The sequence below is a fragment of the Pelecanus crispus genome, chromosome 9 (genome assembly GCF_030463565.1).
Source record: "Pelecanus crispus isolate bPelCri1 chromosome 9, bPelCri1.pri, whole genome shotgun sequence".
Classification (NCBI taxonomy): Eukaryota; Metazoa; Chordata; class Aves; order Pelecaniformes; family Pelecanidae; genus Pelecanus; species Pelecanus crispus.
Window position 1 is genome coordinate 21,144,427 of NC_134651.1, and position 19,017 is coordinate 21,163,443.

The following is a 19,017-nucleotide window of genomic DNA, read 5'->3' on the forward strand; positions in this document are numbered from 1 at the left end:
AAGGGCTGATAGGCAGGATCCTGGGAGGGAGGCCCTTTGGCTTCCAGTGCTGTGCTTGGTGGTGGTTTGCTGGGATCAGAAAAGGTTGCCGTGGTTATTCTATTTCGTTAAGGGTGATGACCAGTATCTCAGAACAATGGCTAGATTTTCCCCAAGGAGGACTGTGGGCTCTCAAGCAGTAAGATGGTCAGTGATGCCTCTTAATTGAGAAACCATCTTGCTGCTTGATAATTCAGAGCTGGGGCAGGTCCTGTGAGCATGCCCCGAGCTGCTGTCTTGCACAGTTTGCCTATTGTGTGCATCTGTAATATCAATTACTGGCAGTGCAGCTGAACAGAAGTCTCTCAACTCCTTCATTGGAGGCCAGGTTTTGTTGTTTGTCTCTATCCTGTAAGGCAGAGCTATGTTGTTTCTTTTCAGTGGTTTAGCCAGAATGCTAACTATGTGTTGGTCTAGTGTATTTAGAAAGGTGTACCTGTCATTACATTTGCAAATAGAATATGCACAGTAATGAATTTACAGACGGCAATACAATCTTTCTGGTTACACCCCAAGACAGCCCTACATACCCACTTCCCTCGGGTAAAGCTTATGTAAACAACTGGAGTTCCTATTTCGCCCTTCAAGGTCAGTAAGTGTGGGAGCTGATTTCAGGGAAGCTGATCTCAGAACTCTCCCTGATGCACGCACTTCACAAATGTCAGTTTTCAAAGCACTCACGATGGTCCCAGGGGAGTGCTGCTTACAATAGTGCTGCTTATTTACGATTTGAAGACTGTCTGCTGTATTGATTGTTATAATTTTATAAGGTGAGTGTGCATTCTTACAATTAATATATTTTTTTTTTCCTTTTCTGATGTCATAGTACAAACCCTTGCTGGTATTATTACATTAACTAGTGCTGTCAGCCTTACCCTGTTGTCCTGTTGTAGAACCAGTGCTGATGAAAGGGCGCTTTCGTCAAGATACTCCTTCCCTTAAAATTCCACTGTCTGTCATCCAGTCTTCATGAAGGGGTTGTTACACTGGGTCACGCATCAAGAAATAAGGGTTACTGGGTTACAAACCAAGAATAAGCCTTATTTAGGCTCACGAGCGAAGAACTTTCGACAGGTCATTCAAACTCTCTGCAGATGGGGTTCCTCCAGTTTGGAATGACATAATTGTGCTTGCCACCTATTTTCTGGTTTTGAGATCTGAATGGAAGGTACTTGTGCAAATGGTGCTGTGTTTTAGCAAGAGGGTTGTTTCAATTGTTTGCTCTGTTACAGATTTCCAGGGAAGTTTCAGGAAGGAGTCTGTTTAGTAAAGCTAACTTCACATCCTGCTGAGAAAGACAGCTTTTCTTCACGGCTGCTACTTTGTGACATGTTAAAAAAAAAAAAAAACAAAACCCAACCTTTTTACAAAAGAGACTAAATTCTGCTCCCTGATGTATATGGGTGCAGCAGAGAAACATGTCCTGAAGGATTGCTATCTCAGCAAAGTCGAAGAACAAGGAGAGAGCAGACAGGAGAAAATTATTAGTTTCCCCAAGGACATGTGTTGCTGTTGTCTTTCATGCCTGTGTTGCAACACCTCGATCCTACTGCCACCTCAGTGTTATCAGTATTACTTTCATGACAGTACATGGCTCTGCTTCCGTAGCTTTGACTGCAGAATTGGTGCCTGCATAGTAAAGGGCCTGCTTCCCTCCTACCTGCGCTGCTCATCAGTACAGTGAGAAAAATTAGTACTTGTGGGCATGATCTGAAACCCTGGAGAGAAAGATCAAAAGAATCCCATTGAGCACAGGGGGTCTAAAAATGTACTTGGCCTGAATAGAAAAGGAGTTGGCAAGCGCTGTTTCCACTTAGCAAGACATTTGATACCAGTCACTGATCTAGAAGCTTGGGTGGAAATATTAGTTGAAGTGACTGCTGCTGCTGCTGATACCTGCCTGGTGTTTGGAAATGAACTCTCAGCGATTCTGAATATTGACCTCACCAACAGTCTCAATGCCCTTAATTGTTAAAATAGACACACTTCTGCAAAAGATGTTTTCAATGCTGCACAGAATTTTCTATCTAGAGTTTGAAGAATAACTGCTTTTTTCCACTCTGTAATATGGCTGTGTATTGGCCTAGCAAAGATATGAACTTTGCCTCTAGGCATTTACCTCTGAAAGACAAGAGCAGCAGCAGATTAGAATAGGTGAGGAAAGGAGAGAGAATTACAAGTAAATGATTCTTGTTGTTCGAGGCAGCGGTTCTACATGGAAAAAAAAAAAAAAAAAAGTAGTCCGTGTGGTATTTCTTTATTTATCTTGTAGTGAACTATTAGCATAAGAGTAGATAATGGTAATGGAATGGCATCCTTTCTAGAAGGTCCTGAGTAGATAGACTTTTCAGCTTGGAAAGAGATGACTACAGGGGAAGTGACAGAAATGCATGAAATCATGAATGCTATAAAGAAAGGTTGCTACAAGAAGAGTCAGGGTACATCCTGTGAAATTTTTAGGCACTAAATGTAAAGAAAACAAAAGGGAATACTTTTTCCCCACAGTGTAGATGAATGTTTTTAATGCACTGCCAAGGGTGCTGTGGGTGTCCCAGTAGTGAGGCAGTTCATAGAGGACAGGTCTGCAGGTGGGTTGTCTGGATCCAGTTTCTGGCCCTGAATCCTTAAACCTGTGATTATTGGAGACAGGACTACCAGAATGATTTTATACATGCCCTGTGACTTATGATCTCCCCTTCTGCTCAGATCAGAGTACTGCTCAGGGGCTGATCCATAATCTGGTATTCAGTTACTCCCTGTTGGATTTTTGAATACCATTTTCTGGGGTTTGCTAGGAAAAATGGTTTTTAGGGTTCTTCTCAGGAAATCTGTAATCTCTGACTGTTGATGTGATCCTCTTCCAGTTTTGGATGTTCTCTCTCAAGTACTCACTGTCATTACAGATTGTCACTGTTGTACTAGAGACCACTCTGGACCGTCTGGCTGTGCAGTAATTGCGATGCACACTTTGCTGTCTCCGGGTAATAAGCTTATTTCCGGAAAGCAAAATAAATGTTATGATAAATCATCTGCCAATTCTTTGCTTAAGTAATTTTTTAAAAAATATTTTCACTCACAAATAAGGAAATTGTAGGTATATCTCAGAGCCGGGAGTTACTAGGATGTGGAGTGCCTGGAGGGCTGTGGAGAAAGCCATGGCATCTGGGGTAGGCAAATGCAGGAAGAGGGCTGGAGGGGTAATGGGCAGACTGGGCCATGACGAGGCAAGAAAGTGCTGCCAAGCATGTGGACCATGTAAGATGTTTGCTGCTTTTCTGTATCTTTACTCCAATTACTTCAAAATCCCATGCTTTATAAATCATCCCATAGACCTTCTGCCTTGTGAAGGCATCAGTTGTGTGCAAGGGCAGCAAAGGGACAAAATGATGAAATTACTGAGGAAACTGATGGGTCAGGGAGGGCAGGTAGAGCTGCTTAGTACCTAGAAGATATGTGCTTTGGCATACACATCAGGCATTTAAGTGAGCCAGTTGTAGTCTTTCCAGTGGTGCCTAAATTAAAACTGTACTGCTCCTGTAAAAAGAATTATTTCTGCATCACATATGCACAGCTACTAATTACCATCCCTGCCCATTCATTTCCCTACTGTCCTATTCCTCCAGGCTGTCATCTGCATTTACTTGGCTGCTTTGGGTGTATGCTTTCTTGAGTGGCCACCCTGGGCCTTTGCATTTTTGCAGATGTTGCAGTTTAGGGAGGTGCAAGACCCAGTCATGCACAAATGGTGTTTCATTTGTGAGTAGGAATATAGCATGCAAAGTCACTGGGGTAGGATGGGAGAATAAAATTTACATGTGTGTGTTTGAAGGCAAGCTTGATGTGCCTTTCTGGCCAGACATGTCTTTCTGGCCTAGTCTGTGCTGGATTTATGTTTCTCAGTATCGCATACGTAACCCCAGGTACTCTATGCACCAGTCTTTTTTTCTTCTCTGACTTGCTGAATTTGTGTAGGATGTCCATCTGCTATCCTCTGTTCAGACCTGAGAAGAGAGGGCATTAAAATCCCTCTTAACCAGCCAGTAAATGCCTGTTGTTGCCTTGCCGCTTGCTGTTGGAGCTTGAAGGTAGTTTTGCTCAGACCCTTGCAGTTCTCGATGGCTCCTTAACCAGCGCAGGAACTCCTGTATGGTCATCACCCTCTGCATAGTCCCCTGAGGCAAGCGACAGACACAAACCGCAAAGGAATGAGAAACTGGATTATTTTTGTTTGAAGACAATGCAGATATTTACTATGTCTTGCATAGTAATATCTATGCCTTTGTCTTGCAACTCTGCGTGCTGGAAGGAGAACACATGAAGTATTGGGTGAGTGTCTGCATGTCCGCTCTGAGCTCTAGAAAAGCCGTGGGAATGGGTAGATGAAAGTCTCACAACTCAACAGCCACCCTGCTCAGGAGATGGGGATGGGGAAGGGGCAGTACCTCAGGCACTTCCTTTCCTCCAAGTCTCATGACAAGACCCGGATGAATAGCAGAATTAATTTTTGGCCCACTTTTTCAATCTGGAGGCTAAATTTTGGGCCAATGTAAAGCATTTTGTGAGGTTCTGTGCTCTGGCCCTTCCTTCCGTAAACAATGGTTGCTTCTTCTATGTTTAGGTTATTAAATCCGTGTTGGTTTTTTACCTTAATGAAAAAAATGCTATTTTGAAAGGGAAAATTGATAATTTCTCTATTGAAAATGCCTAAATGAAATGCTTCAGCGTTTCCAAAAAATTACTTCCATGCTTTTTCAGAGTCAGTCACAAATACGATCCTAACTCACGTGTCTCTTCGGTCATTCCAGAGCTCAGGTTTTCCATGAACGTCTTTGTTGGGAGCTGGAGGAATGGGTGTGAGGCTACTGCAGACCTGCAGTGCTCCTGCTCCACCTGGCACCTGTGTCCACGGGCTCAATCTGTCAGCTGGCTGAGGAGCCGGGGAAAGTCGTCACCTTCTGGTGTGCCCACCCTGTCCCAGAGCAAAGCTTTTTAACTGTGCTCCTTGAAAGGTCAGAGGCAAGGGAAGGGCCCTGCAGTGCCTTCACATAGCAGGGCTTTGCAAATACCTGATAAGACAAACTGGAAATGAGAATAAAAGAGGCTGCACATTTTGCCAGAGTCCATTGGGCTAGATTTTAGCTCTCTTTCTTCACCAGGTGTTTGAGGAACAGACTGGGAAAATGGCTTCTTGTGACTGCTAAGTACGCTGGGGCTACAGTGAATTAGGGGTAGCTCTTGGCAGCTTGTTCAGCCTCTCACCTGGTCTCCTCCTCCTTAGAGTAACTTAATGAAGATTTCCACTGCCTCCCAAAAATGTATAAACAAATAAAAACACCTCTGAGAGCCTAGCCCAGGAGGCAGAAGAGATGTGATTACCTAGTTAATAATTGTTCTGAATGTCTTCAAATTGTGCTGCTTTCTGTGAGTTCAGCCAGCTAGCATCCCTGCAACTGTCTGTCCTCAGAAACGAGACTGAAGATGAGTGCTGTCTCTCTGGTTCACATGGTTCTAGTACAGTTGCTGGCCTGCTCTCAAATTGCAGAGTTTGAGACAGGTTTTATGCAAACTGCCTGTCTGGATCTGTTCTTGCTTATTGCCTAGAAACTGGAGTAATTACACTTGAAGGAATAAAAAAAGCACTGATTTAAGAAAACTGAGAATAATTATACTCTGTAAAAACTGGATGTCATTGCCTGCATCTACATCTTAGGAGCTATCTTGGAAAGCTGTGCTGTCTCTCCTCTCCGGAGAGTGATGGAAAGACAGCTTCACTGTTGGTGGGACACCCAGCAGCCTGCGAAGAGGAGGCACGAGCACGCCTGTTCTGTAGGGAGGATGTTGTTGAAGGAATGCTACCGGTTTATGAGCAATGAGCCAAGGTTGGGAGGATTTGGACATGCTAGAGGCAGCGATAAGCAGGAGCGGAGCTGGAGAGAGCTTGTGGGGCACTTACAGCTTCCTTGAGCTTTGTTTTCTGATCCTTAGGTAGGGATCAGAAGTGAGGAGCTTCCAGATGTTTTTGGTTCAGAACTTGAGCTCAGCTCAGCTGTTTTGGTTATAATTTTATTTAATTCAAGGCTATCAAGAAGGTTGTTGGCTGGATCAATGCTATATGGTGTAAATATCCTTTAAATGCTAGTATGGATGTCAATTTAAAATCTTCAGTAGTAAGATAAGGGTGACTTCTGCATCATGAAAAGCATAAAATCAATGTGTAACTATAGTCACGTGTGTCTGTAATGATCTGGCACAGCTTTTATTGCATGGACTTTGGACGTATTGTTTTGGGGGAAATTGTTCAGAAATGTTCCTAATGAAGATGAAGTGAGAAAGAATTTGTGCCAGTTAGGCAGCAATACGCTACTTCGGTATTTTTGTGTTGCTGTTTTGTCACTTATTTTCTTTTTTCTTACTTGCTTACATCATACAGACGAAGTACGTGTTCTAAATTCTAAAGCTGAGATTCTACAGTATTTAACAAACATATCTGTCAGCTTCTGTGCTGCTGTGAATAAAAGTTTTAGTAGCAGAGTAAACAAGTAAGGAAATGAATTTTTTTAATAAAGTAGCCTGTTTTGGATTTTACGTAATTGCTTTAAAAGTTCCTAAAACCCCACAGTGTGTGTATTAAAGGTCAGTAGCCAGATGGGGACATCGTGCAGCAGCAGAATACCAAAATACCTATACTTCAGTGTGTTATTATTCTGTCTCTTCCTGATGTGGCTGGATTGTTAATACATTAGGTCAATAGTTGTCCGTTCAGTACATCTTTCTCATTTTACCCTAAATGCCTGGCATTCCAAACCATCTGTCTGTTCACAGTATATCTATTCATTTTTTTTGGAAAAATTTCAGTACTTACTTCCCTCCCTCCAAAAAAAACCCACTAAACAAAGCAAAAACTAAAAGGAATTTGTTATTCTTCAAATGTTTTGGAGAAAAAAGAATCAGCTAGTGGCTGGAATAATTTGGATGTTCATACTTTGTAAAAGAAACAATTTAATGAAAGTAGGTTTTGTTCATTTTCAGATGTGGTGTAAAAATAAATACTAATAAAAAAAATTCTGGACAGCTGTCTATGTTGGGAAATACATTCTTTTGTATTGGAGGAAAGAAAAATAATAGAAGTGGAATATGAACTCAACCAAACTAGAACAGTGCCAGAAGATCAAGCAGACTTCAGGGGAGTCAGAATAAGTTAAAAGAGACCTTCATGATAAAAAGTTGCTTCCTCTCCATCAGGTACAGCCAGTCGGTCTGGTTTTCCCCTGCCTTCTGTCAGCAGCCATTGTCATGTAAGGAGCCGAAGGTGTGGCTTTTTTCATCCCACTTCACTTTTTTCATCCCACTTCACTTTTTTCATCCCACTTCACTTTTTTCATCCCACTTCACTTTTTATGTGGTCCATGAGTTTTTCTTTCTTAGCATGTCTTATATTGCCTGTTGCCCTACTGGCAGCAGCAGGCTTAAATGGAAAGTTTTTACAGAAAACTTGGTTTCCAAGTTCTGCCAAGCTGTCCTGTTTTAGGGTAGTCATTCCTAATTTGCAAATTTTAGTTAACTTGTGAATGTCAGGAATCTTTCTGCTTTATAAAGGTGACTTTGATTTGGGAGCTTTGATTTGGGAGGGCTCTAACTGAATTCGGAAAGGTTGCAGCTGAAGCAGAGTCTAAACCCGGTGCTGGAGTGACCGACCTATCTAGCCGAGCAAATCCTTGCCCAAACCAAGCGCCCAGGAAGAGAAGGATGCTTGCTTTTCGCAGTCTTCAACTGCCATCTCCTCTTCTGCCTTCCCCCCCCTTAGGCTCCCTGGAGTCCTCCCGTTTCCCCGTCCTCCTCTCCCACCGAGGGACCTGGAGCAGACAGATGCCACAGAACAGGTTTGAAACCAGTCAGCAAATGCTAATGCAGGCTGAATTATGGGAGGAGGAGAAGCATTTCTAGAGCACAGTCTTCTCACAGTGGGGTGAATTAGAGCCTCGCTGCATTGACCCCTGGAGTTCACCTCGCAGGAGGAAGTGTGGCATCTTTTACATGTTTATGTCATTGGAGAGTAAACTGGAGAAATGACAGTGGGAGCCAGGAAAGCCGCATTGTCTTTGCAGGTCGTTGCCTTTATTTGATATCCCTACAGGTGGTTTGTTCTGTATGTAATAGAGAATAGTCTGGAGTTCTTTAGACAGTTGTACTAAACATTGTAGTACAGATTAGGTTAAGTTTTAAAACCTCTGTAAAAGCAACAAATGATCTGAGTTTGAAACCAGTGAGCCAACTGTAAAGTGTTTGATTAGCCTGGAGTGTGAAATGGCCAAATATTGGGGAAGGCTGCACCGAAGAGGACTTCCACTCTTGGCAGGGAACAGTCCAGGAGACAAGTTTGGGTGAGCTGCTTATCAGATCATGACAGCCCATTAGCAAAAGGAGGGAAAGGTCTACCAAGGAAGGTGGAAAAAAAAAAAACCTCACTGTGCATTAGTTTTACATATTTATCTTATATTTGCTGTTTGTGAACATGTAAACCTTCTGTATTTTGCATTTTTTAAGTCTGTTCTATTTACTGTTAAATTATTTCATGTCGAAGTCTACCGTGTGATTTTTTTGTAGTCCTGAAACTAAGGATGTTGTTTGTTATCCTGGTACAGTTTTGTAGATCTCAATAAAACAGAAGGCCCTGTAACTTTTCAACCTGTTCTATAACTTACAGCTGCAATTGATTCAGAGATGCATGAGAAGGGGATAGAGTTCAGGTTCAGAAATCTGGTTTAAATGCTAGATTTAAAAAAACCCTTATTTTTCCAACTAGAAAATAGTGGCCTACAAATATAAAATGCAGTCATTTAGGCTACTTACTGACGTTTATGGAGATCATTTTGCACAGTGCTGTAGGTGGTTGGGTCTGATTCAGTAAAACAAGCTAGTGAAATTACACTCAGCTCCCAGACCAAAGCTTTGTCTCCTACAGACTCCGCATGTGAAGGCAGCCGATGTTCTCATAGGAACTGCAGTCCTCATCCCCACCCACTCAGGCTTGGACCTAAAAATTCCCTCTGGCATCGCCCCTGGGCCTGGTGATTGTTAGTCACGGCCAGCATGCCCTAGAATGGTAGGAAAGGAAACCAAGCACCATGCTTCAAAGGTATTTTGCTTGAAGCAAGTCATTTGCCTTTCTTTTCTTCTGGAATTAGAACTTTTAAAGAAGAGTAAAACATTGCAGGATAATCTACCTCTATTTGTAGTTTGGCTGCTGAAAACCAACCAAAAATTCCTTAATCAACATCCATCTTGTCATTAGCAATATAGGAAAGCAAATATGTTTTCACAGTCAAGGAGCAAGGAACAGATGAGCTGTTAGATTTGTGTTTGTGCAGTACTTCAACATTTCCAGGTTTACTGATGCATCAAAATCTTTCCAGTGAGCTGTAATGAACAGAGCTATGAGAGTGAGGAATGTGTTGTGTCATGTCAGTGTGGGTGGGCAGAGCAAAGCTGAACTGAATGAAACAACGTCTGTAGTAATTGGATGCTTACGCTTACAGGAATTAAGCCATTTAACCTCTTGAGAATGTAATATTTACCTCCTAGAGAGCTCCCCAGATTGAATGGACTTTAGAAATTGGAAAAAGGAAGAAGAGTGAAAAGAGAAAAAAACCCCACAATATTTTCTCTTCTAAGTATCTGCAACTTTCTAATATGTTGTTTTGTTACAGGAGCTCTCAGCTGGCCAGTAATACGTACCTAGAGTTGAGGGTACACTGTTTTGCTGCAGACTGTAAAATTAGAAATGGACTACAGTAGAGGCTCTTATCTTTTCTATCTGTATATATTTCTGTGATAGTAAAATTGCCTTATGAGGTATGCAGTTACATTCTGCATATGAAACGGTGTGGGTTGGGAGACCCAAAAGATAGGATTTTTGAAGCTTGTGTACGAATCTTGATGCGTTTAAGAGCATTAATGGATATTTTCTGATTGCAAAGAATGTTGCCTCTGCTCATGAAAGTGGTGGTGAAACATCAACTGCACCTTTATAAAAAACCAGTGGATTTTCAAAGCAATTTCATCTTTATAAAAAACAGTGGAGTTTTCAAAGCAATTTTAAATGCAGAGCAGTTCACTTTCCTATGGGTGAAGCATAACATCCTGAAGTAAACTAATCAGCAGAAAATGATGGTAATATTTGCAGTAATTCCCTGGCTTGTTGGTATTTAACCTTTTAGGGGCATAAGGTTGCTCTCCTGGAGATACATGCATCACTTGCAGGCACTCAGATGTAAGGTCTGTTGGGTCCAACAGCTGAACCTAAACCAGAATACCCTTTCATTGTCTTTCCCTATTGAAGCACTGCAGGCAAATGTATTTCTTCCTGAGGACGTCTCAAACAGCATGATCTTGTTATGCTGAATGTGCTGGCAGCTTTTGATAGGGCTTAATTGACTAATTCCCTGCATTTTCAATTGAATCTGATCATCCTTTCCTATCTGCTTCACCATATTTTTAGAACTCTGTTTATCAAATAGCTGCTACCTCTGCCTGATTGCTTTTAAATAGACACCCGCTGACCTGCTGCTCTTTTCTGCAGAACCTATGCTCTGCTTTTCGAAATGCACTCATCTTTACAAAGGCTTTGGAGTTAATGTGCTGTGCAGCAAGCAAAATATTCTTTCATTCATCCAGCTCCTCTCAGTGGACGAGTGTATGGACAGTAGGTACTGTCCCTTCATCTACTGGGAAGGGGTAGCCCTGACAGCTGGAGTATTACCATGTCAAAACCCAGTTGGTAATAAGAACAGAGAAAGGCAAGAACATGGTGCTTTGATCTTCACTGTAATCAGGCCATGTGTACTGCCAGCAGCATAATTGTTTTTATTTAGCAAGCTCATCTGGAGAGTATTACAGGCCTCAACACAAGGCAGCTACAAAATCCTTGTAATTTTATCAAGCGCATTAGAGTAATGATGGCAAGAGCCATATTTCCAGCAGTAGATCCTGCCACAGGCACATATGAATAAAACAGTCCACCTTTCTCTAAAATGATCCCACTGTCCTGGTTTCGGCTGCAATAGAGTTAATTTTCTTCCTACTAGCAGGCATAGTGCTGTGTTTTGGATTTAGCATGAGAATAATGCTGATAACACACTGATGTTTTAGTTGTTGCTGAGTACTGCTTATGCTAGTCAAGGACTTTTCAGCTTCCCATGCTCTGCCAGGTGCACAAGAAAAAGAAACGGGGTGGGGGGGCACAGCCAGAATAGTTGATCCAAACTGCCCAAAGGGCTATTCCATACCATATGACGTCATGCTCAGTATAGAAACTGGGGAGAGTTGGCCGGGGAGCAGCGATCGCTGCTCGGGAACTGTCTGGGTATTGGTCAGCGGGTGGTGAGCAATTGCATTGTGTATCCCTTGCTTTGTATATTATTATTCTCATTATTATATTGTTATTATTATCATTACTATTTGACTTTATTTCAATTATGAAACTGTTCTTATCTCACCCCAGGAGTGTTTCTCACTCTTACTCCTCCGATTCTCTCCCCCATCCCATCGGGGTAGGGGGAGTGAGCGAGCGGCTGCGTGGTGCTTAGTTGCTGGCTGGGGCTAAACCACGACACCCACATTTGAAGTCTTTCTCAGTATAGTCAGAACTGTTCTCTCCGGATTACTCGATAACTATGCAACTTAATAGGTAGAGAATGGTTCTGAATTATGAATGAATGCTTTGTTTAAAATCCAGTAGCTTTTTCTTTTTTTCCCCCTTTTATGTAGAAGCTTCTCTGGTGTGCTCCTCTGGTGTACTTCTCTGCTTGGACTTTGCCAGAGCATGGAATGATTTTGTCTTCACAGAAATCTGCATTGTAATCTTGGTAGTAATTGTGAACATGAACTTTAATCCTCACTGGGGAAATGGAGTGACAGGGAAGTATAGGTAGAGCAAAAAACTGGAACAGAAAACAAGAGGAAGAAGGGATTAGGGTGTAGATTGAGAAGCTATAGGGAAGGGTAAGGCTAGGCTAATGGGAATGGATATGTGGCAAGGGACCTGCCAGCTCTTCTGTTGGGAACTTGCAAGGTTTGGGAGCAAGTTGAGGAAACCTCATTGAGGAAAATGAGGCTCCTGTGCTTCTCCCTGGTCCTCCTAGCATCAGGGGAAGCCTCGTCTCTGCATGGGCAAGTGGCAGTGTGCCTGTCATCACTGCGACTACAGTTAGACATCCTTCCTGCCAGTCCCTGGCCTCCAAGCATTGGTACTGGTGAGAAAGTGATGGGGGTGCCTGTCAAGAACAGGGCAGTTCACAGTGTCTTCAGCCATTGGAAAAATCTCTATCCCCACTAGGTTTTTTTTTTTTTTTCTTTCCATTTAGCAGAAGACATCCCGTTGAGATGGATGTCATCCTCAGAGAGATTTCCTGCATTCTTAAAGCCATTTCCGTGCTCTGGGTAGATGACTTACTGTACTGCTTAAAGACAGTATGGTCAGTTATTTTAATCTGCTAATAAAAGTATTTGTATAAATGTGAATTGATATTTTTCTCCCAAAGGCCCACTGGCATTTAAAAGCTAGCACTTCTGTCTTTCAATAGTACTGCTAATGCTAAGCATGAAAAATCGTGGGTCAAACCATGTAAAATTATGACTAGCTTTAACATTGAAATTTTAGAACAGTGTACATATCGTGCTTTATTTAATGTAATATTCTTGGTCACTGAGGTCTGTCCTTTGTCATCACAGTCATCTGTGTTTCATAATCTGGTGATTTCTTTAGTAAAACTAGTCAAGTTCCCTTTCCAAAGTAGTTGGTTTCTTCTGCTCCTTATAGCATCTCCTAGGAACACGCTGCTGTGTTTGTGACCTGTGCAATACCAGAATTGTTAGTGATTATGGTTACTATCTAGGTATTCATATTTCTAGTCTTGTGCCACACTGCATCCTTGATCTCCCTAGCCCTGTTGTATATAAGTCTTTATTCCCTTCACTAAGATGTCTAATCTTGCTGGAGGAGGGGCTGGAGCCTTGTTCTCACCACTGCAAAGTGGTGATTCTCCTCCTGTTCCCTAGGGAAGTGGCAGAATAGGAAGCAAAGCTGCTGTCAGCACAAGGTAAGGGAGGACGGGTGGGCGAGGATGCAAAGGGGATGCATAGGGGAGAGGTCCCACAGGGAGGGGAGAGCTGCCGGGGGAAGAAACAGGAGAGGGGAGGGATCTCTGCGTCCACGGTCAGCCTCCCCCAGACCTCACTGATGCCATGTCCAAACGTCACGCCAGGGCTGGAGATGCCTTCGCTAAGATCTCACAGATTTCCGGCCTCAGGCAGAGGAATGCTATTCTCTGGCCGAGGCGCCCGCGTTAACCATGTTGCTTTTTTACTCTAGATACACTTTATACTGCTGTTCAGTCGGCAGGGGAAATTAAGGCTCCAGAAATGGTATACGACGCTACCTGATAAAGAGAAGAAAAAGATCATTCGAGAAATTGTTCAGATTATTTTGTCTCGCAATCAAAAAACAAGTAGTTTTGTTGACTGGAAAGACCTCAAACTTGTTTACAAAAGGTGTGAGTAATTTTATCAGAACATGTAATTACTATTTATATAAATAATACATGCTAGAAGAGGAAAAATAAAGGCTCACTTTAAGAAAAACAGCAAACAAAACCCTAAATGCTAGGCTAAGCTCATAGGAGCCTGCCATCGGCAATCTAACTGTACAGCAGCACAGTGTCCCTGGATCAATTGGCAGGGTAAATTACGGGGGAAAAATACTTGTACGATCTGTCAAATGAGAAAAATGGGAGTACCCTGTTAAGCATTAGTGGTTGGAATTCTGTTAGAAGGCATTAGGCCTCACTGCTCTTTGTAATTCCCCAAGGTAGCCTGCTGAGACGTGTGCTGGGCTTTATCAGGCTCATTGGGAAGTTGCAGGAACTATTCTGAGGATCTTTCAACGTTTGGTCAAATTTTGTCTTTGAAATATTTGTTGCTCTGGAAAGTGTTAATTCCCATTTCCTTTTCCGAACAAATCAATGGTCCCCAGTTACACAATACTTAGCATTAACTGCCTGTTAATTGCTGTAAAGTTGTAGCGAACAAAAGTAGCCTTAAGGTATAGCACACTGTACAAATTAAGCGGCATCTCCCATTTAGGAAAAATTGAGTTCCTTGCTGTGAAGTGATGGATGTAAACATCTGACCAGATGCTGTGAAAAGTTGGGCCTCTAGCCACAGCCCCAGAGAGTTGAGGTAGATCATCACTCCCACTTTGGGTTGATTTAAACAAAGTTTTGCTGCAAGGTAGTTATGAAGATTGTTTGGTCTAAGCAATTTCATGCTTTCTAGCCCTATGTAAAACACTTTCAGTCACTTGATAGCCAGCAGGCTTGCTGAGATGTAACTCCTTCCACCTTCATTTTTGCCTTTATTTTTATTTTTTAATGAAGAGCAGTAACTCATTCTACAGTGTAATTAACCCCACTTACTGTAGTGCTGTTGCAGCAGGTGAGGGAGACCTTAAAATGCTACTGATTGACTCTTTGTTTTATTAAGACCAGTGTTGGAGGTATCCCACTTTGCCAAGGATGCAGTTGGTTTTTCTAGCTATATTAATAATTTGTTTAAAGTATCTGATCTTTTTAAGTGTTCTGTGAGACACTATGAGAATTAAAGAAAATTGTCATTTTAGAGACCAGATAGACATTAACTGTCATTTTCATAACTTCTAAGAGACAAGCAGAGCACTGAGGATCCAGCTGGTCACGCTCACATTTTTGCCTTTGTTTCCCTAGGTATGCTAGTTTATATTTCTGTTGTGCAATAGAAGACCAGGATAATGAGCTCCTGACACTAGAGGTTGTTCATCGATACGTAGAGCTTCTGGACAGATACTTTGGAAACGTAGGTTTCACTTTCTCCCATGAACCATGTTCCTGGCTGGCTGATAAAGAAACAGTTATCTGAAACTGTTTTGCTTCATGTTCCCAGCTGCACTACTTGCCCTGTAGACTCTCTCAATCCAGAGTGAAATTCGTTATTAGAATATTTTATAAAATAGCGCTGAAACTGTCATAAGATTGTTTTTCCATCCTTTCTCCCCCCCCCAAATTAATCTTGATGCTTTGTATGTCTGTGTCAGAATAGAATTTGAGGGGAAAGCTTGAGGAAAATTACTTAAAAAAAGCCTGGGTGACAGTACTTTAATTCTTTCTCCTGACATCTTCAGATATACTAGTTTTATTTGTTTCATAATATTGTGTAACAATTAAGGACATATAAAGATGAAAAAGACAAAGTGGGGTTTTTTTAAAAGAAAAGACTTGAAGAAGGTCCAAATAAGTCTTTCAGTAAGTCTTTAAAGACTACAAGAGACCCATCTTTTCTATGAATATTTTTTAAATTGTTCCCACTACCTTAATTCAACTCATATTTAAATCACTGTGCCATGACTCACATTAGTACCGCCTCAAAACAAAAAAGTGGCTGGTGACTGTAAGGTCACTAGGACAGGGAATTTGTCTTGCTCTGTGAAACTGTGCGTGAACGTATGTAACCCATATTACAAGTGCTATGTAAGACCTATTATAAGGTTAGTAGGCCAGGAAGTCAGCTTTGTTCTCTGAAAACCAGTATGAATGTAGTGTATTATATGAAATATAAGTGGAATATCTTTGCTGTAGGTCTAGGCTGTATATGTGAAGAGAATATGTGCAGAAGCTGCAGTAGTATATAATATGCAGTATCTTTCTTCACTCTGCTACCTGCCACAAGAACGCATATGTTGAATACATTTGATCATCTTAACAACTTTTGGCCCGGCAGTGCTTATAATGTTGTAAAAGTGATTTAAATGTGGGGCGTCCTTTTATTCTGCAGGTGTGCGAGCTGGATATTATCTTTAATTTTGAAAAAGCTTATTTTATTCTTGATGAGTTTATAATTGGTGGAGAAGTACAAGAAACTTCAAAGAGGTCTGTAGTGAAAGCCATAGAAGACTCTGACATGCTGCAGGAGGTAAGGCAGAGGAAGACAAAAGGCAAACATCTCATCTTCCTACATCATCTTTATTTGACAGGAGCTTAAAATACAGCTAAGCACTTCTAGTACTTAATTATCCAAATGCGTTTTACGTTCCGCTTCAATAGGTACAACAATGCAGTTAAGGTAGCAGTTATATAAGCTTTCAACTCAACCGTCTTGCATCTTGCAGAATCATCTGGAGGCTCTTTATATACTGCTGTTGCTCTCTTGCAATTTAGCTGCTAGAGTTTCTCAGATATTATATTAAGGAATAGTTTAAGACATATCTAAGAGATTTATATAATATAAGAACATAATCTATTTTATGTACACATATATATATTAAAAAAATACAGAAAAATCTATTCGGTTTCACTAATACATTGGAAACAGATGACCTACTATTAACATTTGAAATTGAAAAGCGTATGTGCTGGCAAACTGCACTTTCTTTCATAAACACCTGTGTAGTTTTTCTGCAGGGCACAGATATGTAACCTTTATTCAGAACCCTGCAGGAATTCTCTTCTGTAACTTGTACCGTTGAGCCACAAATGGCAAAAGCAGTTGAATGTGATGGATTTACTTCATTTTTTCCTGGGTGGTGAAGGATCCATTGTAATACCAAAGGAAACAGCACACTGGTAGAACTAGCTAGGGACACGCTATGGCGAGTTGAACAGTTTTTCACAGTGGTCTGGCATTTGCACATATACTAAGCCAGCTATGTACAAAGGCCAGCTAAACATGATGAGTTTAGCCACAACCGTGGTATGTCATGATTTGAAGATCAGATTCCAAAATGCTGTTATATGCTGCTTTTAAAGCAGAATTATTTCTACATTTTTAATTAATCTGCTCTAATTCCATACAAAACTACAACTGTCTTCAAAGAGGAAAAGAGGATTTGTTTGAATATTACTGTACCACTCCATAATGCCTCAGTTGTTTCTTTTTTTTTTTTTTTTTTTTTTTCCAGACAGTGGAAGAGTACATGAACAAGCCTGCCTTTTAATGTTAAAACTACCTGGAGAGAGAACTGCTGTATACACCTGTAAAATGCTTTTCCTGGGATTGCTTCCCAATGTGCCAGATCCTCAGAGAAATACCAAAAACCAATAACTAAAGGGGTTTGTTTGTATAATGGTGAAGATGAAGGTCAGCTAATGTAGCACAGGGTTTAACAATTCTGTACTTGCATTACTCTGCATATGAGTTTCTCGGAGTTGTTATTACCCTTGATCTAGTTTCTCTTCTTCTTGCTGGACTAAACACTTGTTTTGTACCATGTCTTTTAGCTACGGGTTTTGTCATCATAAAATGTTACTCTGACAGTACTTTGAAGAGGTATTTTTACTAGTTTTTGTCTGCTGCTGACCATATGACTCTACTTTTGTACAAATGTCCATTATTTTGAAAGTAATGATTATTCTGCTCGAATAATAATTTTTTTTCTAAAAGCCAAATTGTTGTGGGCCCTGATTTTACAAACTTCTTTTGAAAAGATTAACACATCTAGTGTAAGAAGAAATATGCTTCTCTTTGGACCAGCCCCTTTCTTTCACTGTCTTCCTTCTATTTTCTGCTGTAGTCTGCTAATAAAGACTGCTCCAACTGCTACTAGAGCGCACTCCGCACCTCCATTTAATCTGGAAGACTGTTCTGACTCGAGGTAGGCTTCTCCCAGGTTTAATGAATCCTTTTTGCTGCTGCATGCGGATGGCCTGTTTCTGTCTTTCTCCTCATTTTCCTGTTCCCTTGATCCCTTCCTTGATCCCCTGGACCTGGACAAAGGCTACAACCTTTGGAAGTGTGCAGCTTGAGAGCAGGAGATATCCTGAAGAGAAGAAATTAGTCAGTGCAATTTGGGCTCCATAAACTGATTGAACTGGCTTCCTTAGAGGGATTATCTTTAACAATTCAAAGCTCAGAGAAATTCTATTTATCTTATCCCATAACTCATAGCTAGATGTTTTCTCTCTCAAATCATGAAATTATCCTATGCAAAAATTAGGTAAGTTATCAGACTAATATGCCAGAATGATGCACACATTGATTCACATTTCCCTTCAACATATATTTTCTTTGATTTCTGGGATGTACAGTCAGTATTTTCGTTCAGCGATTTTTCTAATCTTTAAATGTCCTGCATGCCTATTCTAATTTTTTCATTGCTCCTTCCTTCCCAGTCTATTTGCATCTTCCTGGGGAGAGGTTTTGGGGATTTATTTGGAGGGTGGGAGCACTTTGACACAACATGACAACTTTGCTAATCGTCAACCCACTTTTCTGCCTGTGTTATCTAGTCTGTTAGTAAAACTGTGACAGGCTGGTTCATAGCGTCATGCTGCTCTTTTTATAATTACTTTATCCATCTGTTTTCTCTGTACTGATGTCAAAGGCATACTTTCAGCATTGAAAAAATAGTGAAATTGCTGAAAGGCTTTTAATAGCTCTGAAGACATTAAATTTAATAGTAAATTAATGAAATTGTATGAGTTGTATATTATTTTCTCATGGTTTGAAATGAAGTTTTTTAAAGCAGAGTGTTTAATTGATTAATAAGCCACTTCAGAATGTGCAAAGAGTCTCTTTCAGCTCTTTACTTTTATAAGTGACTTCTATTCAGTGAAATCATCAGTAGTTTCATTTGCTTTTACTCTTTTTTGGAGCCGTGCTGTGATTCTCTGACTCTTATGACTGTCATGTTGCTTGAATTCTGGAGTATTTAAAAAAAAAAAAAAAAGGAGTTCCAAAAAGAAGATTTCTTGGTATGAATAAGGATATCATAAGCCTGTCTTTGCAGTCATTCTAAGAAGAGCTGTAGGACTTCTTTCTCTCATTTCAAATGAAGAAGAATTCTTTATGGAAAAAAATAATACATTAGCTAGGGGTACTTAGCCATATCAATATAGCATCTGAAATAAATAGCATCGCCAGACTGATGTATCCAGTGTCAGCTTGAGAAGTGTG

General features: G+C 40.9%; 2 protein-coding genes across 2 annotated transcripts in view; both read left to right on the plus strand.

Annotated features, from left to right (window-relative positions):
- WDFY1 (WD repeat and FYVE domain containing 1) overlaps nucleotides 1-13,445 on the plus strand; it is a 50,908-nt gene extending 37,463 nt beyond the window's left edge. Inside the window, exon 15 of the transcript XR_012831289.1 lies at nucleotides 13,409-13,445. The gene's annotated coding sequence lies outside the window, so the exon portion shown is untranslated. The remainder of the gene's footprint in view (nucleotides 1-13,408) is intronic.
- On the plus strand, nucleotides 10,673-17,499 carry AP1S3 (adaptor related protein complex 1 subunit sigma 3). The gene is made up of 5 exons (XM_075716177.1): nucleotides 10,673-10,741; nucleotides 13,409-13,587; nucleotides 14,817-14,925; nucleotides 15,901-16,038; nucleotides 17,024-17,499. The coding sequence occupies exons 1-5, from the start codon at nucleotides 10,673-10,675 to the stop codon at nucleotides 17,057-17,059; spliced, it is 531 nt and encodes a 176-aa protein (XP_075572292.1). The 3' UTR covers nucleotides 17,060-17,499.
- The last annotated feature ends 1,518 nt before the right edge of the window (nucleotides 17,500-19,017 follow it).

Bases quoted from the DNA above. Each gene is read 5' to 3' on its own strand.
- AP1S3 (XM_075716177.1), top strand. From the start codon at position 10,673: ATGTGCTGTGCAGCAAGCAAAATATTCTTTCATTCATCCAGCTCCTCT. The intron at 10,742-13,408 runs GTAGGTACTGTC...TTTTTACTCTAG, and splicing joins AGTGGACGAGTGTATGGACA to ATACACTTTATACTGCTGTT. The intron at 14,926-15,900 runs GTAGGTTTCACT...TTTATTCTGCAG, and splicing joins TGGACAGATACTTTGGAAAC to GTGTGCGAGCTGGATATTAT.